Below are 15807 nucleotides of genomic sequence, written 5' to 3'. Positions count from 1 at the left end.
CGGCTTCGGCGGGGATTTCCCCCAGATGCAGGACTCGGCCTCCGGTCGCTGAGGGCTCCTTGTGCGCCTGCGCACTCGAGAACGGGGGCCAAGCCGGCCAGCGCTATTTGCTCAGCTTGCGCTGGGGCAAAGCGGAAGTACGTCCAGCTGTAGCCCTGTGGGCTGCGGCTGGGCCTTTGTTTTGGCTTCCTGAGGCTGTGGATTGAAGATTTCACCGTTCCTCCCAGAACATTGTATCAAAGCATCGGTGGGGCAGGGGAGATCTTTACCTGGCACTGCACATTCCCCAAGAGAAGCCCACACTCCCTGGGCCACCCAAGGAATTAAGTCCAAATTTCCTGGCCCCATCAAATCTTTCGAACATCGTTTCTCTTACCTCTGACGCTGGCTAGTCCCTCTGCGAGATCCACTCTCAGCTGATCTAAGACCTGGAGCAAATAGGGCCTCTTGGAAGACTCCTGAAACTGCTCAATCCCCAGTCAGTGGGCCCTACTAGGCTCTCGGTGTGTTAGGACTCCTGTCTTAGTTGCCCGTTTTCATCCACTGGACAGTAACTCGGGGTTTCCAAGGGCACTCTCAGACTGCAGGCTCTCAGACGACAGTGCACGCATTCACCCAGCTCTCTACCACCAATGTCCGGCCTGATGTGACTAGCAAAGTGTGTGCTCAGTGTCTGCTGAAAAAAGCGAATCTCTAGCCAGCTTGGCAACAGATTTATTAATTCAGAGTAGAAAGAGCAAGAGTCCAAGTGCTTTGATTCTTCGGTGAAAACTATGCCTCCTGACTGGAGAGCTGCCAGCCTGCTCTCCCCGACTCTTAACAACTTGCCCTCAATTAAGGCACTTGAGAAGAGGGAGAGCAGGGAAGTCCCAGACCAAACCCCCTCGGGATCCTTGAGAGCGCCAGCGCTGTTCCACTGGTTTCCTTCAGCCACAGTTGAGCAAGGAAAGAGCTGGCAGAGACCTCTGTAGGGCACGAAGGCCAGCCCCTCAAACGCTGGTGTTAGGCACAGGGACCATGCCAGTGCCATAGAGGGGCTGGTACCCGGGGCGTTATTTTAAGGTGTAATGAATCCATGATGGAAGACACTTGATAATAAGGCTGTGTGGACTCAAAGGCCTTACCTCTAGCCTGCTCCTCTCTCTAGGAGAGTACTAGAAGCTGCAGGATGGGGAGGGAGGACCCCAGAGTTCCCTACAGAGAAGGGAGCTGACCATCAGGATAGGGGAAAGGGTTTGAGTTTCCCCAGCTTCCCCCTTTCCAAAGAAGTTAATGCTTCTGCTTAAGCACCTCCAAAAAGAGAGAGAGAGATACAGATATTGCCAATAAAAGAATAAAATATGCCTTCCCCCTCCAAGGAAGACATCACCAAAGTTGGGGGCAGCTGGAACACACCCCACCAGAATCCATAAGTGCTTTGGGAGGGCTTCAATCCCCTGCAACCCAGTGCTCTGGGGAGGGCAGGCATCACCCCTTAGGAGCTGATCTGACTCAGCAGGGCTGAGAAGTCCATGTCCACAATGGAGGAGAAGTCTTCATCTCCTGAAAGGAGGCCGTTGGGGAGCCCCGGGCCCCCCAGTGGAGCAGGAGCAGGGTCAGGGGGCCTCTGGGCCCCTGTCACTAGGCGAGTTATAGCCTCAGGGTACTCCATCAACATGGGCTCAGTTGTGTGGGGGGCTACAGGTACGCCCTGGTTCAGCAGCTGCTGAAACTCGGAGTTGTCGACTGATGCCAGGTCTGTGAACACGGCTGGGTCTGTGCTGTTGCCAAGCAAGGCCCCCAGGTCTTCATCATCAAACTGCAGCTGCAGCAGGGCCTCTGACAGCGTTCCTTCCCCAGCCTGGGTGGGCTTGGGGGCAGGTGGGACCATAGCCTGAGGAGGGCCTGGGGCTAGGACTGGGACAGGGGCTGGGGCCTGGGCCAGAGCTGATACCATGGCTGGGGCAGGGGCAGGGGCTGGAGCCTGGGGCAGGACTTGGGGAGGGGTCGAGGCCAAGGCTGAGGCCTGCCTTATCTGCCCAGAAGGAAACACCATGGTGGGAAACTCATCATAGTTGATGGTGCTCAGGGATGACGTAAAGGGATAGGGCTGGGGTGCTGGAGGAGAGAGACAGAGAGGCAGGGGTCAGAGAAAGCCCTAGAGATCCACCCTGTCCTCTTACCCCAGCCCCTCTTGATGGCGCCTGGGCTCAGTCCCTCTCTAGGAAGTCACTGCCAACACCCTATCTCCTTCCTCTTACCCCATCTGACCCAGCCTGTAGAGTCCAGTTCCAGCTGGACTCCATGTTGGAGTCCTCCCTAACTACTCAAGCCCACAAAACTCTCCCAGCCTTTTAGAGGAAGGGACACTTTGAGAGACAAGCTGGACTCTTCGGTTTACAGCTGAAAAACTAAGTCCTGAGAGGCAATGAGCCCATGAAGCACCAAGTGAGTAGCGGCCTCAAGTGGACAGCTTGTCAGTTTTTGAGCCTCACACCGGCACATACATCTTGCTAATTCGGAAGTGATTTTTGTTCCCCCTAATTCAAGTGAGAGATGAAAGCAGAGATTCTGCATTTTTTGTTTTTTTTTGAGACGGAGTCTTGCTCTGTTGCCCAGGCTGGAGTGCAGTGGCGCGATCTTGGCTCACTGCAAGCTCCGCCTCCCAGGTTCACACCATTCTCCTGCCTCAGCACCCCGAGTAGCTGGGACTACAGGCGCCCGCCACCTCGCCCGGCTAATTTTTTGTATTTTTAGTAGAGACGGGGTTTCACCGTGTTAGCCAGGATGGTCTCGATCTCCTGACCTCGTGATCTGCCCGTCTCGGCCTCCCAAAGTGCTGGGATTACAGGCATAAGCCACCATGCCCGGCCAATTCTGCATTTTTAACTTCTGAATCCCAAGATACCCAATACAGGATTTAGCTGGCACAGTGGTTCCCAGGCTTCAGCGTGCACTAGCGTCCTAGAAGTTGCTGGTTCCTGTGTCATCCTGTCAAAGGCTCTGATTCAGTAGGTCTGTAATGGGGCCCAAGAGTCTGCATCTCCACTGCTCCTCAGCTGAACAGAGCTGAACCTGTCGTTCCAGTAGGACGAAAGGAAATCCTTACCTGGCTTGGGAACAGAAGCTGAGCTGCGGGAAGGCACAGCAATGCGCCGAGGTGGAGGCCGGGGGTCAGTGGGTCCTGTAGGGGAAGGGCTGGGTCAGTTCTCAGCCCCAGGGTGTCCCCTCCCTGCCCGCTGCCTTTCTCTCTGTCCTTCCCGGTCCCCATCTCACCACTGAAAGGACTCTTCTTCATGATGCTCTTGAAGGTCTCATATGTCCTTTTGCGTTTCTCCTCAATCCGGTGACGATCATCTGGGAAAGTAAGGGGAGAAGTGGGACTTGCTCTCCTCAGGTGGGCCCCCAATGCTCTCAAAGGACCCTCAGGAGGAAAGCGAGGAGCCAGGCTTTCCCAAGACCCGTTCTCCCAACCTCCGCTGCCAGTGAGAAGGGATGTGTGACACCCAGCAGTTCTGAGAACCCCACAGCTTTTGGAGGCCTCTGTTGGCTGAATCTGCCCCTCTATGGCCACATGGCGAGGCCGAGTACAGGGGCCACGCTCTGGGGAAAGAGGAGCCCTGGGGGGCCCCAGCCTCCAGCTCACGCCTTCCTGCACTGCTCCCGTCCTGGCTCACTGTCAGGCTCCACCCAGGGCGGGGAGAATTTCTTGCCACTCTGAGGCAGCCGGGGCACAACTGTCTTAAGACTTCAGCAGGGACGCTTCTTCTTATCTGTGATGGTTTCACATTTCAGTCGGAGCTTTCAGAACTGTCTTTCTAATTACAATGGTACTTTAGTAGCTCCAAAGCACCTCAATTCCATTCATTCAAAGACAACCTCATCATCCCTCAAAAACTGGGTTCTTTCTCCTGTATTTCCTGATCATCCATCTGCCATCTGCCCTGTCACCAAAGCTAGAAACCTTAGAATGATTACTCTTTTCTCTCACTCCCCACCACTAACTTGACACATATTTATCAAGCACCTACTATGTGCCAGCCTCCCTTCTAGACACTGGGGATGTGGCCATAAGCACACAAGGTGTCTGCTCCCAAAAAGTTGGCATCCTAGTGAAAAAGTGAGACAGACACAACCATATATACAAACCAGAAAATCTCAAGTGACAGTGGTCCAGGGAAGATACGGTGATGGAACAATACCGAAGTGAGGTCAGGGCAGTCTAAATTTAGAGGGAAGGACTAATTTAGAGGTCAGAGAAGGACTGGCCTAAGCCACCTGCATTAAAACCTTGGGCGAGGCATTCCAAGCAGAGGCAACAGCTAGACACAGGTCCTGAGGTGAGACTGAGCTTGGTCTATAAGACGCAAAACGGCTACAGGGCTGAAGGGTAACTGAGGACAGTGGCGGAGACGTGATCTTGCTTTGCTATTCTTTCTGCAAGGTTTGTGCCGCATCTTCTCTTCCTGGACTATAGCAACATCTTCCAGAATGGCCTCCCCACTTTGAGTCTGTCCGTCTCTGATCTTCTACACGTGGCCTCCTGAGTCAACTGCCAAATCTGCTCCTGTCACTTCTCTGCTTAGAGGCGTTCAGCTTAACCAGGCCCTCCTCTCTCTGAGCCTGTTCACTGCCCAACATCAGCTCAAACCACGAAGATGCCCCCGAACAGGCCGTGCAGTTGCCAACACCCCTTCCCTTCCAGGTGCTGGGCCACCTGCCTAGAGAACACACTTCCGTGTCTTTCTCCAGCTTCAACACCACCGTCTCCATGCAGCTGTCTCCAGCTCCTCGGAGGCCACGGTGCCCCCGTGCTGCACCACACACACCTCTGTTTCACATGTCATTCTGTGACTTAAGGATCTGTTTTGCACATTTGTCTTCCTCAAGTGACTGAGATTCTGAGGGCCGGGAGCATGTCTTACTCATTTTTTGTATTCACAATACCTGGCACAGGCCCTGGTACCAAGTAGACATTCAAACCTTGAGCAAAATGTGACTGAGCTCTATGGTAGTGACAAGACAACCAGTGTGGCAAAAGGACCTTGAAGCCAGATGGCCTGGGTTCCAATGCTGACTCTGCTACTTACTAGCCACGTGAACCCAGGCAAGTCAGACACTATCTCCTGCTTCAAAAGCGTCAAGAGATTAAAATCAGGTAATCCAGTGAAATGCCCGGAATGGGGCAGATGTGTAGTACTAGCTCAACGTCTGAGGTATCCTTATTATTAAATGAGGCAAGAAATGGATTCCAATCACCATATAAATCCCAAGCTCTGACTCCTGCTTCTGGCCCTCAACTACAGCCCCCGACACGCAGTCTCGGCCTCTCTCTCACGGCAGAGCCCAGCTGCCCCGATGCCGCCGCCCCAGCTGTGTACCTGTGTCTGGCAGGTACTGGAATTCCATGGGCTCACTAAGCTCCCGGTCGGAAGGCCGCCGCAGCTGCATGGAGACACGCACAGGAGCCTGCAGGCTGGGGTCTGCGTAGGGAGGGGTCCGGAACACAATGGCCACTTGTCGGTGCACATCAGCTTGCGAAAAGGAGCCTCGGGCCTCCCAGCCTGGTCCCGTGAAATACACCTCAATGTCCTCTGCAGAAGATGGGGTGGCAGTGTGGGTCAGTGTGTCTAACCCTCCACGGTCTCCCCCTCAACTTCTGATGCTTGTCTTCTTATATCACCCTGCGGCCCACCTGAGGCCCCTGAGGCATAGGAGGAAGTAGCCAAAGCCAGTCACCTGACACGCCCCGTATGCTCAGCTTCAGCCCTTGCTCCCAAGAGCCCACCCCTGCCTCCTGATGTATACCTTTCTGCACCTTGTCACACAGTAGGAAGATCTCATCCCCACCGAGGCAGCTGCCAGAGTTCCGGTTCACTCGGCAGATCTTGAGTTCGGCAGTGTTGGGGGCACCTGAAGCAGTGAGAACAAGGAAGGAGGACCTGAGCCACCAGAGGTCCCTGGGGTGGCCTGCAGGAGATGCAACTTCCCTGCCCAGCCCCGAGTCAAGGTTGCCCAGAGCTTGCCACCTACACCTTTGCAGCCAAAGTCAGACCTTCTTATTAGCTCCTCACCCCAACCGATTCAGCAAGTATTTGCCTACTGGGTGCTCAACACTGATCTAAGCAAGGAGAATACAACCACATACAAAACCTAAACCTCTCTGCTCTCACGGAGCTTATAGTCCAGTGAGCGCCAATCTGATCACACTGTTTCTCCACCTGACCAAAGCAATCTTTAAGGTCAGTCTATACCCACCGTGGCAATGAGCCCTTCCCTCCTGACCCCCAGTTTATCCTGGTTTCCCATCTTTGGGGTTCCAGAGTCGTTTTATTTCCATTCATCCTGCTGGTTACTTAATTAAAGACTGCAGCTGATCAGTCAGCCCAATTCATCTGCGGGCTTCCATCACTGAAGCATCATTCTCGAACACTATCTTGTTCCTGGGAGTCATTTCCTAGAGTCATTATCGCACTTGTGGGCACACCACCTTCTCATCACACGATACTGAAAATGCCCATTTCCCATCAGACTCCCTGCTAGACTCCCTGCCGCCGGAGCCACACCTCAAGGACAGCTCTGGGTCTTCTTTGCCTTCTCTCCCCAGCCAACAAAGAGCTGGGCACAGAAGTGAAGACGAATACACAAGAGGATTGATGAAGCCAGAGCACCTCTTGCAGGCCACACTCACCCCAACCCCCTTCCTCCTATCCAGGCCCACCCTCTCCCCTTCCTGTGTCTCCCTCGCTACTCACGGTTGTCAAAGATGGGATGAGAAAGGACAGGCGGCAGGCAGAGGGGCCTGCCTGATGGATCCCGCACTGTCACCTGGAAGCAGAGCCGCACAGCATTCAGGTCGTAGTCCCCACGCTGTTCTTCAATAGGAACTGGCAAGAAAACAGGTGATCAGGAGAGCAGGGTAAGTGGGGATATGGGTGCGACCAGTCAGGGCAGGGAGCTCTGCTCTGGGAGGGCCGCTGGCGAGTGTGTAAAACACAAGCCCTGGCCGGGCACGGTGGCTCAAGCCTGTAATCCCAGCACTTTGGGAGGCTGAGACGGGCGGATCACGAGGTCAGGAGATCAAGACCATCCTGGTTAACATGGTGAAACCCCGTCTCTACTAAAAAATACAAAAAACTAGCCGGGCGAGGTGGCGGGCACCTGTAGTCCCAGCTACTCGGGAGGCTGAGGCAGGAGAATGGCGTAAACCCAGGAGGCGGAGCTTACAGTGAGCTGAGATCCAGCCACTGCACTCCAGCCTGGGTGACAGAACAAGACTCCGTCTCAAAAAAAAACCAAAAAAACAAAAAAACACAAGTCCTAGAGGAGGCAGAACCCAGCAGTGACTCCACTGTGACCTGAATGTCATGTCCCCTCCTGGGCCTCAGTTTCCCAATGGCAAAGTGGGAGAGTACTGAATGGGCACCAACAGTCCATCTTTACTGTGTACTGGCCAATGAGGGAGATGCAGGAAAGGCGGCCAGGGAGGGTGGCAGAGGGTGCGGGGGCGGCAGGCAGGGGAGCCCTCACCTTGGAAGGGATTGTTGTTCGTCTGGATGCGCTGAGTGATAGCCTGCTCCAGGTCCCGCTTCTTCACACACTGGATTCCCAGGTTCTGGAAACTGAGCACCCCCAGCTGTCTGTCCCACTGTCTCTCACACAGCCCGGACCTTCCTGCCTTGCCCAGCCTGCTCCTTCCTCCCCTACCAACCCCCAGACCGTTGCTCCATGCTTAACCCCCTCCAGTGGCTTCCTACTGTGCTGCAATGAACCCTGTCCCTTCCCTCAGCTGACAAGCACCTCCGTGGCCCACCCCTGCCAGCCTCCCTGTGGGCTCCCTGCTTACAACCACAGGGGCTTCTTTTCCATTCTCTAAACACAGGACATTCATTCCCACCTCAAGGCCTTTGCACTTGTTTGGTCGGCTTGGAATGTTCTCTTCCTACTTCTCTCCTCCTTCTCACCATTCAAGTCTTAGCTGAGGGAGGCCTTCCCTGACCTCCCAATCTAAAGTCATCATACCAGCTCCCCTAACTCCCCCACCCCAGGTTATCCTTCTATCCTATGACCTTGTTTTATTTTCAGGACTGAAATTGTTACTCTGACAGCACCTTGTGTATTTATCTGTGTATTTATTTATTTTTAAGAGACAGGGTGTTGGGCCGGGTGCGGTGGCTCACACCTGTAATCCCAGCACTTTGGGAGGCTGAGACAGGGAGATCATGAGGTCAGGAGATTGAGAACATCCTGGCTAACATGGTGAAACCCCGTCTCTACTAAAAAAAATGCAAAAAAATTAGCTGGGCGTGGTGGTGGGCACCTGTGGTCCCAGCTACTTGGGAAGCTGAGGCAGGAGAATGGCCTAAACCCAGCAGATGGAGCTTGCAGTGAGCTGAGATTGCGCCACTGCACTCCAGCCTGGGGACAGAGCAAGACTCCGTCTCAAAAAAAAAAAGACAAGGTGTTGCTCTGCTACCCAAGTGTCGTGGTGCAATCATAGCTTGCCGTGGCGGTGACCTCCTGGGCTCAGGTGATCCTCCCACCTCAGCCTCCCAAGTAGCTGGGACTATAGGCACAAGTCACCATATCCAGCTAATTTCTTACTTTTTTGTAGAGATGGGGTCTCACTATGTTGCCTTGGTTAGTCTTGAACTCCTAGGCTCAAGAGATCTTCCTGCCTTGGCCTCCGGAAGTGCTAGGATTATAAGCATGAGCCACTATGCCTGGCTTGCATATTTTTTTAAGGCCTGTCTCTGTCAACTGCAATGTCAACTCCAGGAGAGTGTTGGTTCAGTGGTTTTCTTTCTCAAACAAGAGACGTGACTCTGAGGGACTTGTCCTTCCAGCTACAGGGGTCAGGGATTCAGAAGTGATTAGGGACCCATCCATATCCCCTGGAGCTCTTATCTGTGCTAGAGTAGATGTACAAATAGATCATTTCAAGACAAAGGGAGTTTACTTGCAGAGCTGAGTCAGAGCAAGGAGTAAGCAACTCTGCCCTGTGTCCAGAAAGGAGTAACACTGTAGTGGCTACTTCATAGCCCACCTCCTGTCCCCTCATGCTGGGCCTCCTCGCCTGTCGGGAGCTCACCTGTGGATGCAGCGGTCCGGGCAGAGCTCGGCCTCATAGAAGCCATCCCGGCAGTCCTTTCCTACCAGCTCATGGGGGTGAGGCCGGTGAGGAGGGTCCTTGGTGACTAGGGAGATGCGTACTGTCCCTGGTCCTGTGTAGCCATTGATCTGTCCAAAGTACAGAGGCCCAGACATCCAAACCTGACCCCCAAACACAGAGGGCTGGGGTTCCACAGTCCCTTCCCCGCACACCCTGGTGCAGTGCTGACCTTGATGGTGGGGTGGGTCTTGGTGGTATCCGTGCTCCTCTCGCCTGGGATGCTGCCCGCGGAGCGCCCCTCGCACTTGTAGCGGAAGCGCATGCCCCGCTGCTTGGGCTGCTCAATGATCTCCACATAGGGGCCAGAGGCCTGGGCTGGCTCTGCCAGGGGACACCGCAGCCCCATTTGACAGCTGCCCCCGCTTCCCTACCCCAGGGAGCACCTCCCCGACTGCTGCGGGGGCCACTTACCTGCCGGGAAGATGAGAGGGAACAGTTCTGAAAGGGGAGGGAGATCAGGGTCAGCACACACCCACTGCCCATCCTCACAAGGGGGTATCTGCTCTCCACAGAGAAGAGAAGCCAGGCTCCCTCCCAGGGGAACTGAGTAAGGCCCTGTTTCCTAGAACCTGTGGTGAAACTAAGGCGTGGAAGAAAGGAACCAGAAACACCTGCTTCTTGAGGGAAAACGAGGTAAGGAATCCTTCTTCTCCCGAGGGAAGCCGAATCAGGGCCTGTTGTACTTTCATAAGGAAAACTGAGGGCGGGCACGCCCCACCTCCATCCAGAGAGGAAACTGAATCAGATGCGTTCTCCCCTAATAGGGAAACGAAGCCAGAGCTGCCCCCATGGACGGTGTGGAGGGAAACTGAGTCAAGGCTCCCTCTGCTCCCCTACCCAGGGAGGATGCTGAGTCACGGGCCCCCCTCCACCCAGAGGGGAAACTGAGTCAGACCCCTCCCCGCCTGCCCCGCCCCGCGCCACCATCTGGCAGGCCGACCGCTCCCTGCGCAGCGCCCGTTGGCGCAGGAAGGGGCGGAAAGCGGCGCGGGGGCTCCCGCCACAGCCGCTGCGGCCCCGGCGCGGCCACTCCGCGGGGTCAGAGGGCGACCTCACCGTCCATGGCCGGGGTCCCGGGGGCGGGGCCGGGGTCGCAGCTGGGCCCGCGGCGTGCGCTACAGCCGAGCCATTCGCCAGAGGCGGAAATGCGCCGCGCGCGCCCGCCGTCGCGTCACTGCCCGGAATCCGGCCGCGCCTGCGCGCTGCCCCGCCGCCGCCCGGCGAAGGGGCCGGGAGCAAGTGCGCGCCGCGCGGAGGACGAAGAGGCCGCGCGCACAGCCGCTGCCGGGGGCCGGGGCCAAGTGCGCGCGTCGCCGGGGACGAAGAGGCTGGTGTGCCCGGTGGCTCGGCTAGCTCCCGGGTCCCGGCCCCGCCTGGAGGGCGGGTCCACCGATTACTCACTTTGTTTTTAGGGGATTTCAGGGCCCCCTCCCACCGATCGGCGGAGTTTGGTGATGTCACTCTGGGCCGGGTCTGGAGCAAAGCCCGGGCTACGGGGCTGCGGCCGCCCGCCCCGCGTAGGGAAAGGCCCGGCCGGGCCTTCTGCTCCGCAGAGGCCGGGGGTTGAACTCCACGCGGGTTTCGTAATCGCTAAAGGTGCCTTTCGGTGGTGACTGTCTCAGAAGCACGTTAAAATGTCCAACCTATCCCAATCTAGATGCGGCTGTGGGGGAAGGGGAGCGGCCGGACCTCCCCGCCTGACAGTGCATCAGGGAGCTTTGCGGAGCCTGCAGCCCGGATGGGACGACTTGAGGCCCTCCTGCTGGCGAGCTGGCCGAGAGCTCGTCCCTCTGCAGCTAAAGCGCCAGCTTACGATGCAGCCAAACTGCCGGCCCTCAGCGCCTATGGGAGCAGGGGGTCCCCAGGGGTAAACCCCGGAGCTTCGTCTCTGAAGCCTGGCGCTTGTGTCTCAGAAGGTCCGGGACCCACAGGGGACACTCGAATCAGCAGGGCCACAACCCCCCTGCCCCCGTCTGTGTTTGCCCTGGACCTCCAGCTAGGGCTGACCACTAATTCTGTCATGTGACCCCACAGTGCGGGTAGCTCCCCCAAGACCAAGCCCAAGGCGCGTCCTTGTGGGGGCTGGGGCTGGCGCAACCCCACCCCAGGCCTCATCCCCGAAGGAGGATGCTCCAGGGGGAGGAGTCTTCTCCAGATGGAGAAAGACTTATTTTCTCTGAATTCGTCTTAAATTAGGAAATCATGTGGGAATTGGAAAAGATTGGAAATTCTGACTTGTTTCCCAGGCTCTGAAGAAACAGGAAGAGAAAAGTGAAAATAGAGTTAGCACCCCGCCCACTCATTTCAGTTTCTCCAGTGGCTGGCCCTGATTAGAAAAGTGTTTACTTTTGGCAGGGGGCGGGGAAGGCCGACTTCAGTTGACCGAATGGATGACGTACAATTATCATTAAACCTTGCATGGATCCTCTTCTTAAAATTCATGTATATTTATAACTTCTAAATTAATACCATAAACACCCGTATACCGATTGCAAAACTTAAGGGACCACCACCGTCCAGAATTCTGCATTGTATTGTGTTGTATTTATTTTTTGAGACAGGCTCGCGCTCTGTCGCCCAGGCTGGAGTGTAGTGGCACAGTCTCAGCTCACTGCAGCCTCTACCACCTAGGATCAAGCAATCTTCCCACTTCAGCCTCCTGCATAACTGGGACTACAGGAGCACACCACCATGCCAGGCTGTTTTTGTATTTTTTTGTAGAGAAGTGGTTTAACCTTGTCTAGGCTGTCCTTGAACTCCTGAGCTCAACTTTCCTTCCACCTTGGCCTCACAAAGTGCTGGGATTACAGGAATGAGCCACCACGCTGGGCCAGAATTCTGTATTTTCTTAAATTAATTAATTATAACTAGAGATGGGTCTTGCTATGTTGCCCAGGCTGGTCTCAAACTCCTGGGCTCAAGCGATACTCTCACCTCAGCCTCCCAAAGTGGAATTACAGGCATGAGCCACCACGCCTGGGCCAGAATTCTGTATTTTAAAGAAAAAAAATTACTCATATCTGCATGCCTACACAATATGTTTTTTGGTTTTCCTTAGTTTTGAACTGTTTTTTTTCTTTTGCGACGAAGTCTCGCTCTGTCGCCCAGGCTGGAGTGCAGTGGCATTCGGCTCACTGCAACCTCCGCCTCCAGGTTTCAAGCGATTATCCTCCCTCAGCCTCCCGAGTAGCTGGGATTAAAGGTGCCAAACACCACTCCTGGCTACTTTTTGTATTTTTTTAGTAGAGATGGGGTTTTACCATGTTGGCCAGGCTGGTCTCGAACTCCTGACCTCAGCCTCAGCCTCCCAAAGTGCTGGGATTACAAGCGTGAGCCACTGCGCCTGGTCAGTTTTGAACTTTTATGTAGAGGGCATCATATGATTTGTTGTCCTTTGTTACTTGCTTTTTTCACTCAACATATTACTATGATTCATCTGTTTCACAGTTAATTCACTTTTCACTGCTATATACTGTTTTGTTGTGTAAATATACCACTGTTTGTTTATCTAGTCATCCTCAAGACAGACATTTTTATTTTCAGTTTTTTGAGATGGAGTTTCTCTCTTGTCGCCCAGGCTGGAGTGCAATAGTGCCATCTTGGCTCACTGCAACCTCTGCCTCCCGGGTTCAAGTGATTCCCCTGTCTCAGCCTCATGAGTAGCTGGGATTACAGGTATGTGTCACCATGCTCAGCTAATTTTGTTTTTTGTTTTTTTCTTTTGAGACAGAGTTTTGCTCTTGTTGCCCAGGCAGGAGTGCAATGGCACAATCTCGGCTCACTGCAACCTCTGCCTCCCAAGTTCAAGTGATTATCCTACCTCAGCCTCCTGAGTAACTGGGATTACAGATACCTGCCACCACGCCTGGCTAATTTTTTGTATTTTTAGTAGAGACGGGGTTTTACCATGTTGGCCAGGCTGGTCTCAAACTCCTGACCTTAGGTGATCCACCTGCCTCAGCCTCTGAAAATGTTGGGATTACAGGCATGAGCCACTGCGCCTGGCTAATTTTGTATTTTTAGTAGAGACAGGGTTTCACCATGTTGGCCAGGGTGGTCTCAAACTCCTGACCTCAGATGATCTGCCTGTCTCGGCCTCCCAAAGTGCTATTACAGGCGTGAGCCACCGCGCCCGGCCATGGGCATTTGGACTTCTAATTTTTTGCTACCGTAAGCTTTAGAGCACTGAGCTAATATGCAAAAACAGCAATCATGTAGTTTTTAAAACTTAGTCTGGGGTTAAAGAAGTATGTAAACAACTATGTTTTCGGTTTTTTTTTTTTTTTTTTTGAGACGGGGTCTCGCTCTGTCGCCCAGGCTGGAGTGCAGTGGCAGGATCTCAGCTCACTGCAAGCTCCGCCACCCGGGTTTACGCCATTCTCCTGCCTCAGCCTCCCCAGTAGCTGTGACTACAGGCGCCTGCCGTCTCGCCGGCTAATTTTTTGTATTTTTTTTTAGTAGAGACGGGGTTTCACCGTGTTAGCCAGGATGGTCTCGATCTCCTGACCTCGTGATCCGCCCGTCTCGGCCTCCCAAAGTGCTGGGATTACAGGCTTGAGCCACCGCGCCCGGCCTTTTTTTTTTTTTTTTTTTTTTTGAGACAGAGTCTTGCTCTGTCGCAGGGGCTGGAGTGCAATGGCCGGATCTCAGCTCACTGCAAGCTCCGCCTCCCGGGTTTACGCCATTCTCCTGCCTCAGCCTCCCAAGTAGCTGGGACTACTGGCGCCCGCCACCTCGCCCAGCTAGTTTTTTGTATTTTTTAGTAGAGACGGGGTTTCACCGTGTTAGCCAGGATGGTCTCGATCTCCTGACCTCGTGATCCGCCCGTCTCGGCCTCCCAAAGTGCTGGGATGACAGGCTTGAGCCACCGAGCCCAGCCAACAACTATGTTTTCTTAAATATTTATAGGACCAAGGACAAAGAAGTTCCCAACCTCCTGGGCCCCTCACTGCTGCCCAGATGTCTGCCGTGGGGTACCCCTTGGTCACACCCTCCTCCTCTTCCCTGCCTTTAACATAGAAAGAGCCTAAGATTGTACTGACTTAAAATGGTACTTTAGAATGCTAGTACACCATCCTCTCGGTCTTGCTGGCTTTCAGAATAAACCAATAAACCTACTTTTTCTCCCACCGACGCCCCTATCAGTTGGGATCCTCTTACCTCAGCCTCCCAAATAGCTGGGACTATAAGCACTCACCACCACACCCAGCTAATTAAAAAGAAAACAATTTTTTGAGGCAGAGTCTCACTCTGTTGCCATGCTGGAATGCTGTGGCATGACACTGCAGCCTCAAACTCCTGGGCTCAAGCAGTCCTCCCACCTTAGGCTCCCAAGTAGCTAGGACTAACAGCGTGCACCACCACACTCAGCTAATTTCTTTATTTATTTATTTATTTATTTATTTATTTATTTTTTGAGACGGAGTCTCGCTCTGTCACCCAGGCTGGAGTGCAGTGGCCGGATCTCAGCTCACTGCAAGCTCTGCCTCCCGGGTTTATGCCATTCTCCTGCCTCAGCCTCCCGAGTAGCTGGGACTACAGGCGCCCGCCACCTCGCCTGGCTAGTTTTTTGTATTTTTTAATAGAGACGGGGTTTCACCATGTTAGCCAGGATGGTCTCGATCTCCTGACCTCGTGATCCGCCCGTCTCGGCCTCCCAAAGTGCTGGGATTACAGGCTTGAGCCACCGCACCCGGCCTCTTTTTAAAAAATTTGTAGTAGACACAAGGTCTTGCTGTGTTGCCAAGGCTGGTCTTGAACTTCTGAACTCAGGCGATCCTCCTCTCCCAGCCTCCCAAAGTGTTAGGATTACAGGCGTGAACTACCAAACCTGGCTGAATTTTTAAAAATCTTAATGAATGCATGGATTTAAATATATTAGCTGTGTTTTAATCAATTATAGTTATTCTTATTGAAATTCAAATTATTCATCTTTGGTTAGGGAGAACCTCTTCAAGTTAGTTCTTCAGTCCTTTTGACGCAATTCCAATATATGAGTCTTGGTGGCTCATTCGTGTAATCCTAGCACTTTGGAAGGCTGAATGGGGAAGATTTATTGAGGCCAGGAGTTTAAGACCAGCCTGTTCAACATGGCACAATCCCTATGTCTATTAAAAATAATAATAAAAAGCAATTGCAGTAGCCTGTAATAGCTTCCTTGCTATCTGATATGAAAAGATGTTTCTTTTCTTTTTTCTTTTTTTTTTTTTTGAAACGGAGTTTTGCTATTGTTGCTCACACTGGAGTGCAATGGTGCAATCTCGGCTCACCGCAACCTCCACCTCCCGGGTTCAAGCAATTCTCCTGCCTCAGCCTCCCAAGTAGCTGGGATTACAGGGGTATGCCACCACGCCCAGCTAATTTTTGTATTTTTAGTAGAGATGGGGTTTCCATGTCGGTCAGGTTGGTGTCTCGAACTCCTGACCTCAGATGATCCACCTGCCTTGGCCTCCCATGGTGCTGGGATTACAGGCATGAGCCACAGCGCCCACCCTGAAAAGATGTTTCTAGACTCATCTAGTAAATTTTCCACCCCAGATCTGAAATACGACAGCTTTCCAAGGAGTCCTGATTTTTCTTAGTAGGAAATGTTATTTAGAGACTACAGCTTGAGTACTTCAGATATTTATTGCTACTGAGTCAGTCATTGTAGATGT

At 53.6% G+C, this 15807-nt stretch overlaps 1 protein-coding gene across 1 annotated transcript; it reads right to left on the bottom strand.

Annotated features, from left to right (window-relative positions):
- Nucleotides 1-697: 697 nt before the first annotated feature.
- Nucleotides 698-11231, bottom strand: RELA (RELA proto-oncogene, NF-kB subunit). The gene is made up of 11 exons (XM_033207243.1): nucleotides 10208-11231; nucleotides 9563-9589; nucleotides 9321-9472; nucleotides 9071-9219; nucleotides 7510-7601; nucleotides 6735-6866; nucleotides 5788-5892; nucleotides 5361-5573; nucleotides 3256-3336; nucleotides 3089-3163; nucleotides 698-2097 (listed from the first exon to the last, which is right to left on the bottom strand). Exons 1-11 carry the CDS (start codon nucleotides 10212-10214, stop codon nucleotides 1475-1477), a joined length of 1656 nt encoding a protein of 551 aa, XP_033063134.1. The 5' UTR covers nucleotides 10215-11231; the 3' UTR covers nucleotides 698-1474.
- Between the last annotated feature and the right edge of the window lie 4576 nt (nucleotides 11232-15807).

Source organism: Trachypithecus francoisi, unplaced genomic scaffold (genome assembly GCF_009764315.1).
Source record: "Trachypithecus francoisi isolate TF-2019V2 unplaced genomic scaffold, Tfra_2.0 Lachesis_group8, whole genome shotgun sequence".
In the NCBI taxonomy this organism is placed as follows: Eukaryota; Metazoa; Chordata; class Mammalia; order Primates; family Cercopithecidae; genus Trachypithecus; species Trachypithecus francoisi.
Note: the sequence above shows the minus strand (reverse complement) of the source record. Positions and strands in the feature narration are given on the sequence as shown.

What these genes read in the sequence shown, in the direction of transcription:
- RELA (XM_033207243.1), bottom strand. An exon ending in AGACCCACCCCACCATCAAG is followed by an intron (nt 9,220 to 9,320) that starts GTCAGCACTGCA and finishes TACTTTGGACAG; the next exon opens with ATCAATGGCTACACAGGACC. An exon ending in GAACAACAATCCCTTCCAAG is followed by an intron (nt 6,867 to 7,509) that starts GTGAGGGCTCCC and finishes TTTTCTTGCCAG; the next exon opens with TTCCTATTGAAGAACAGCGT.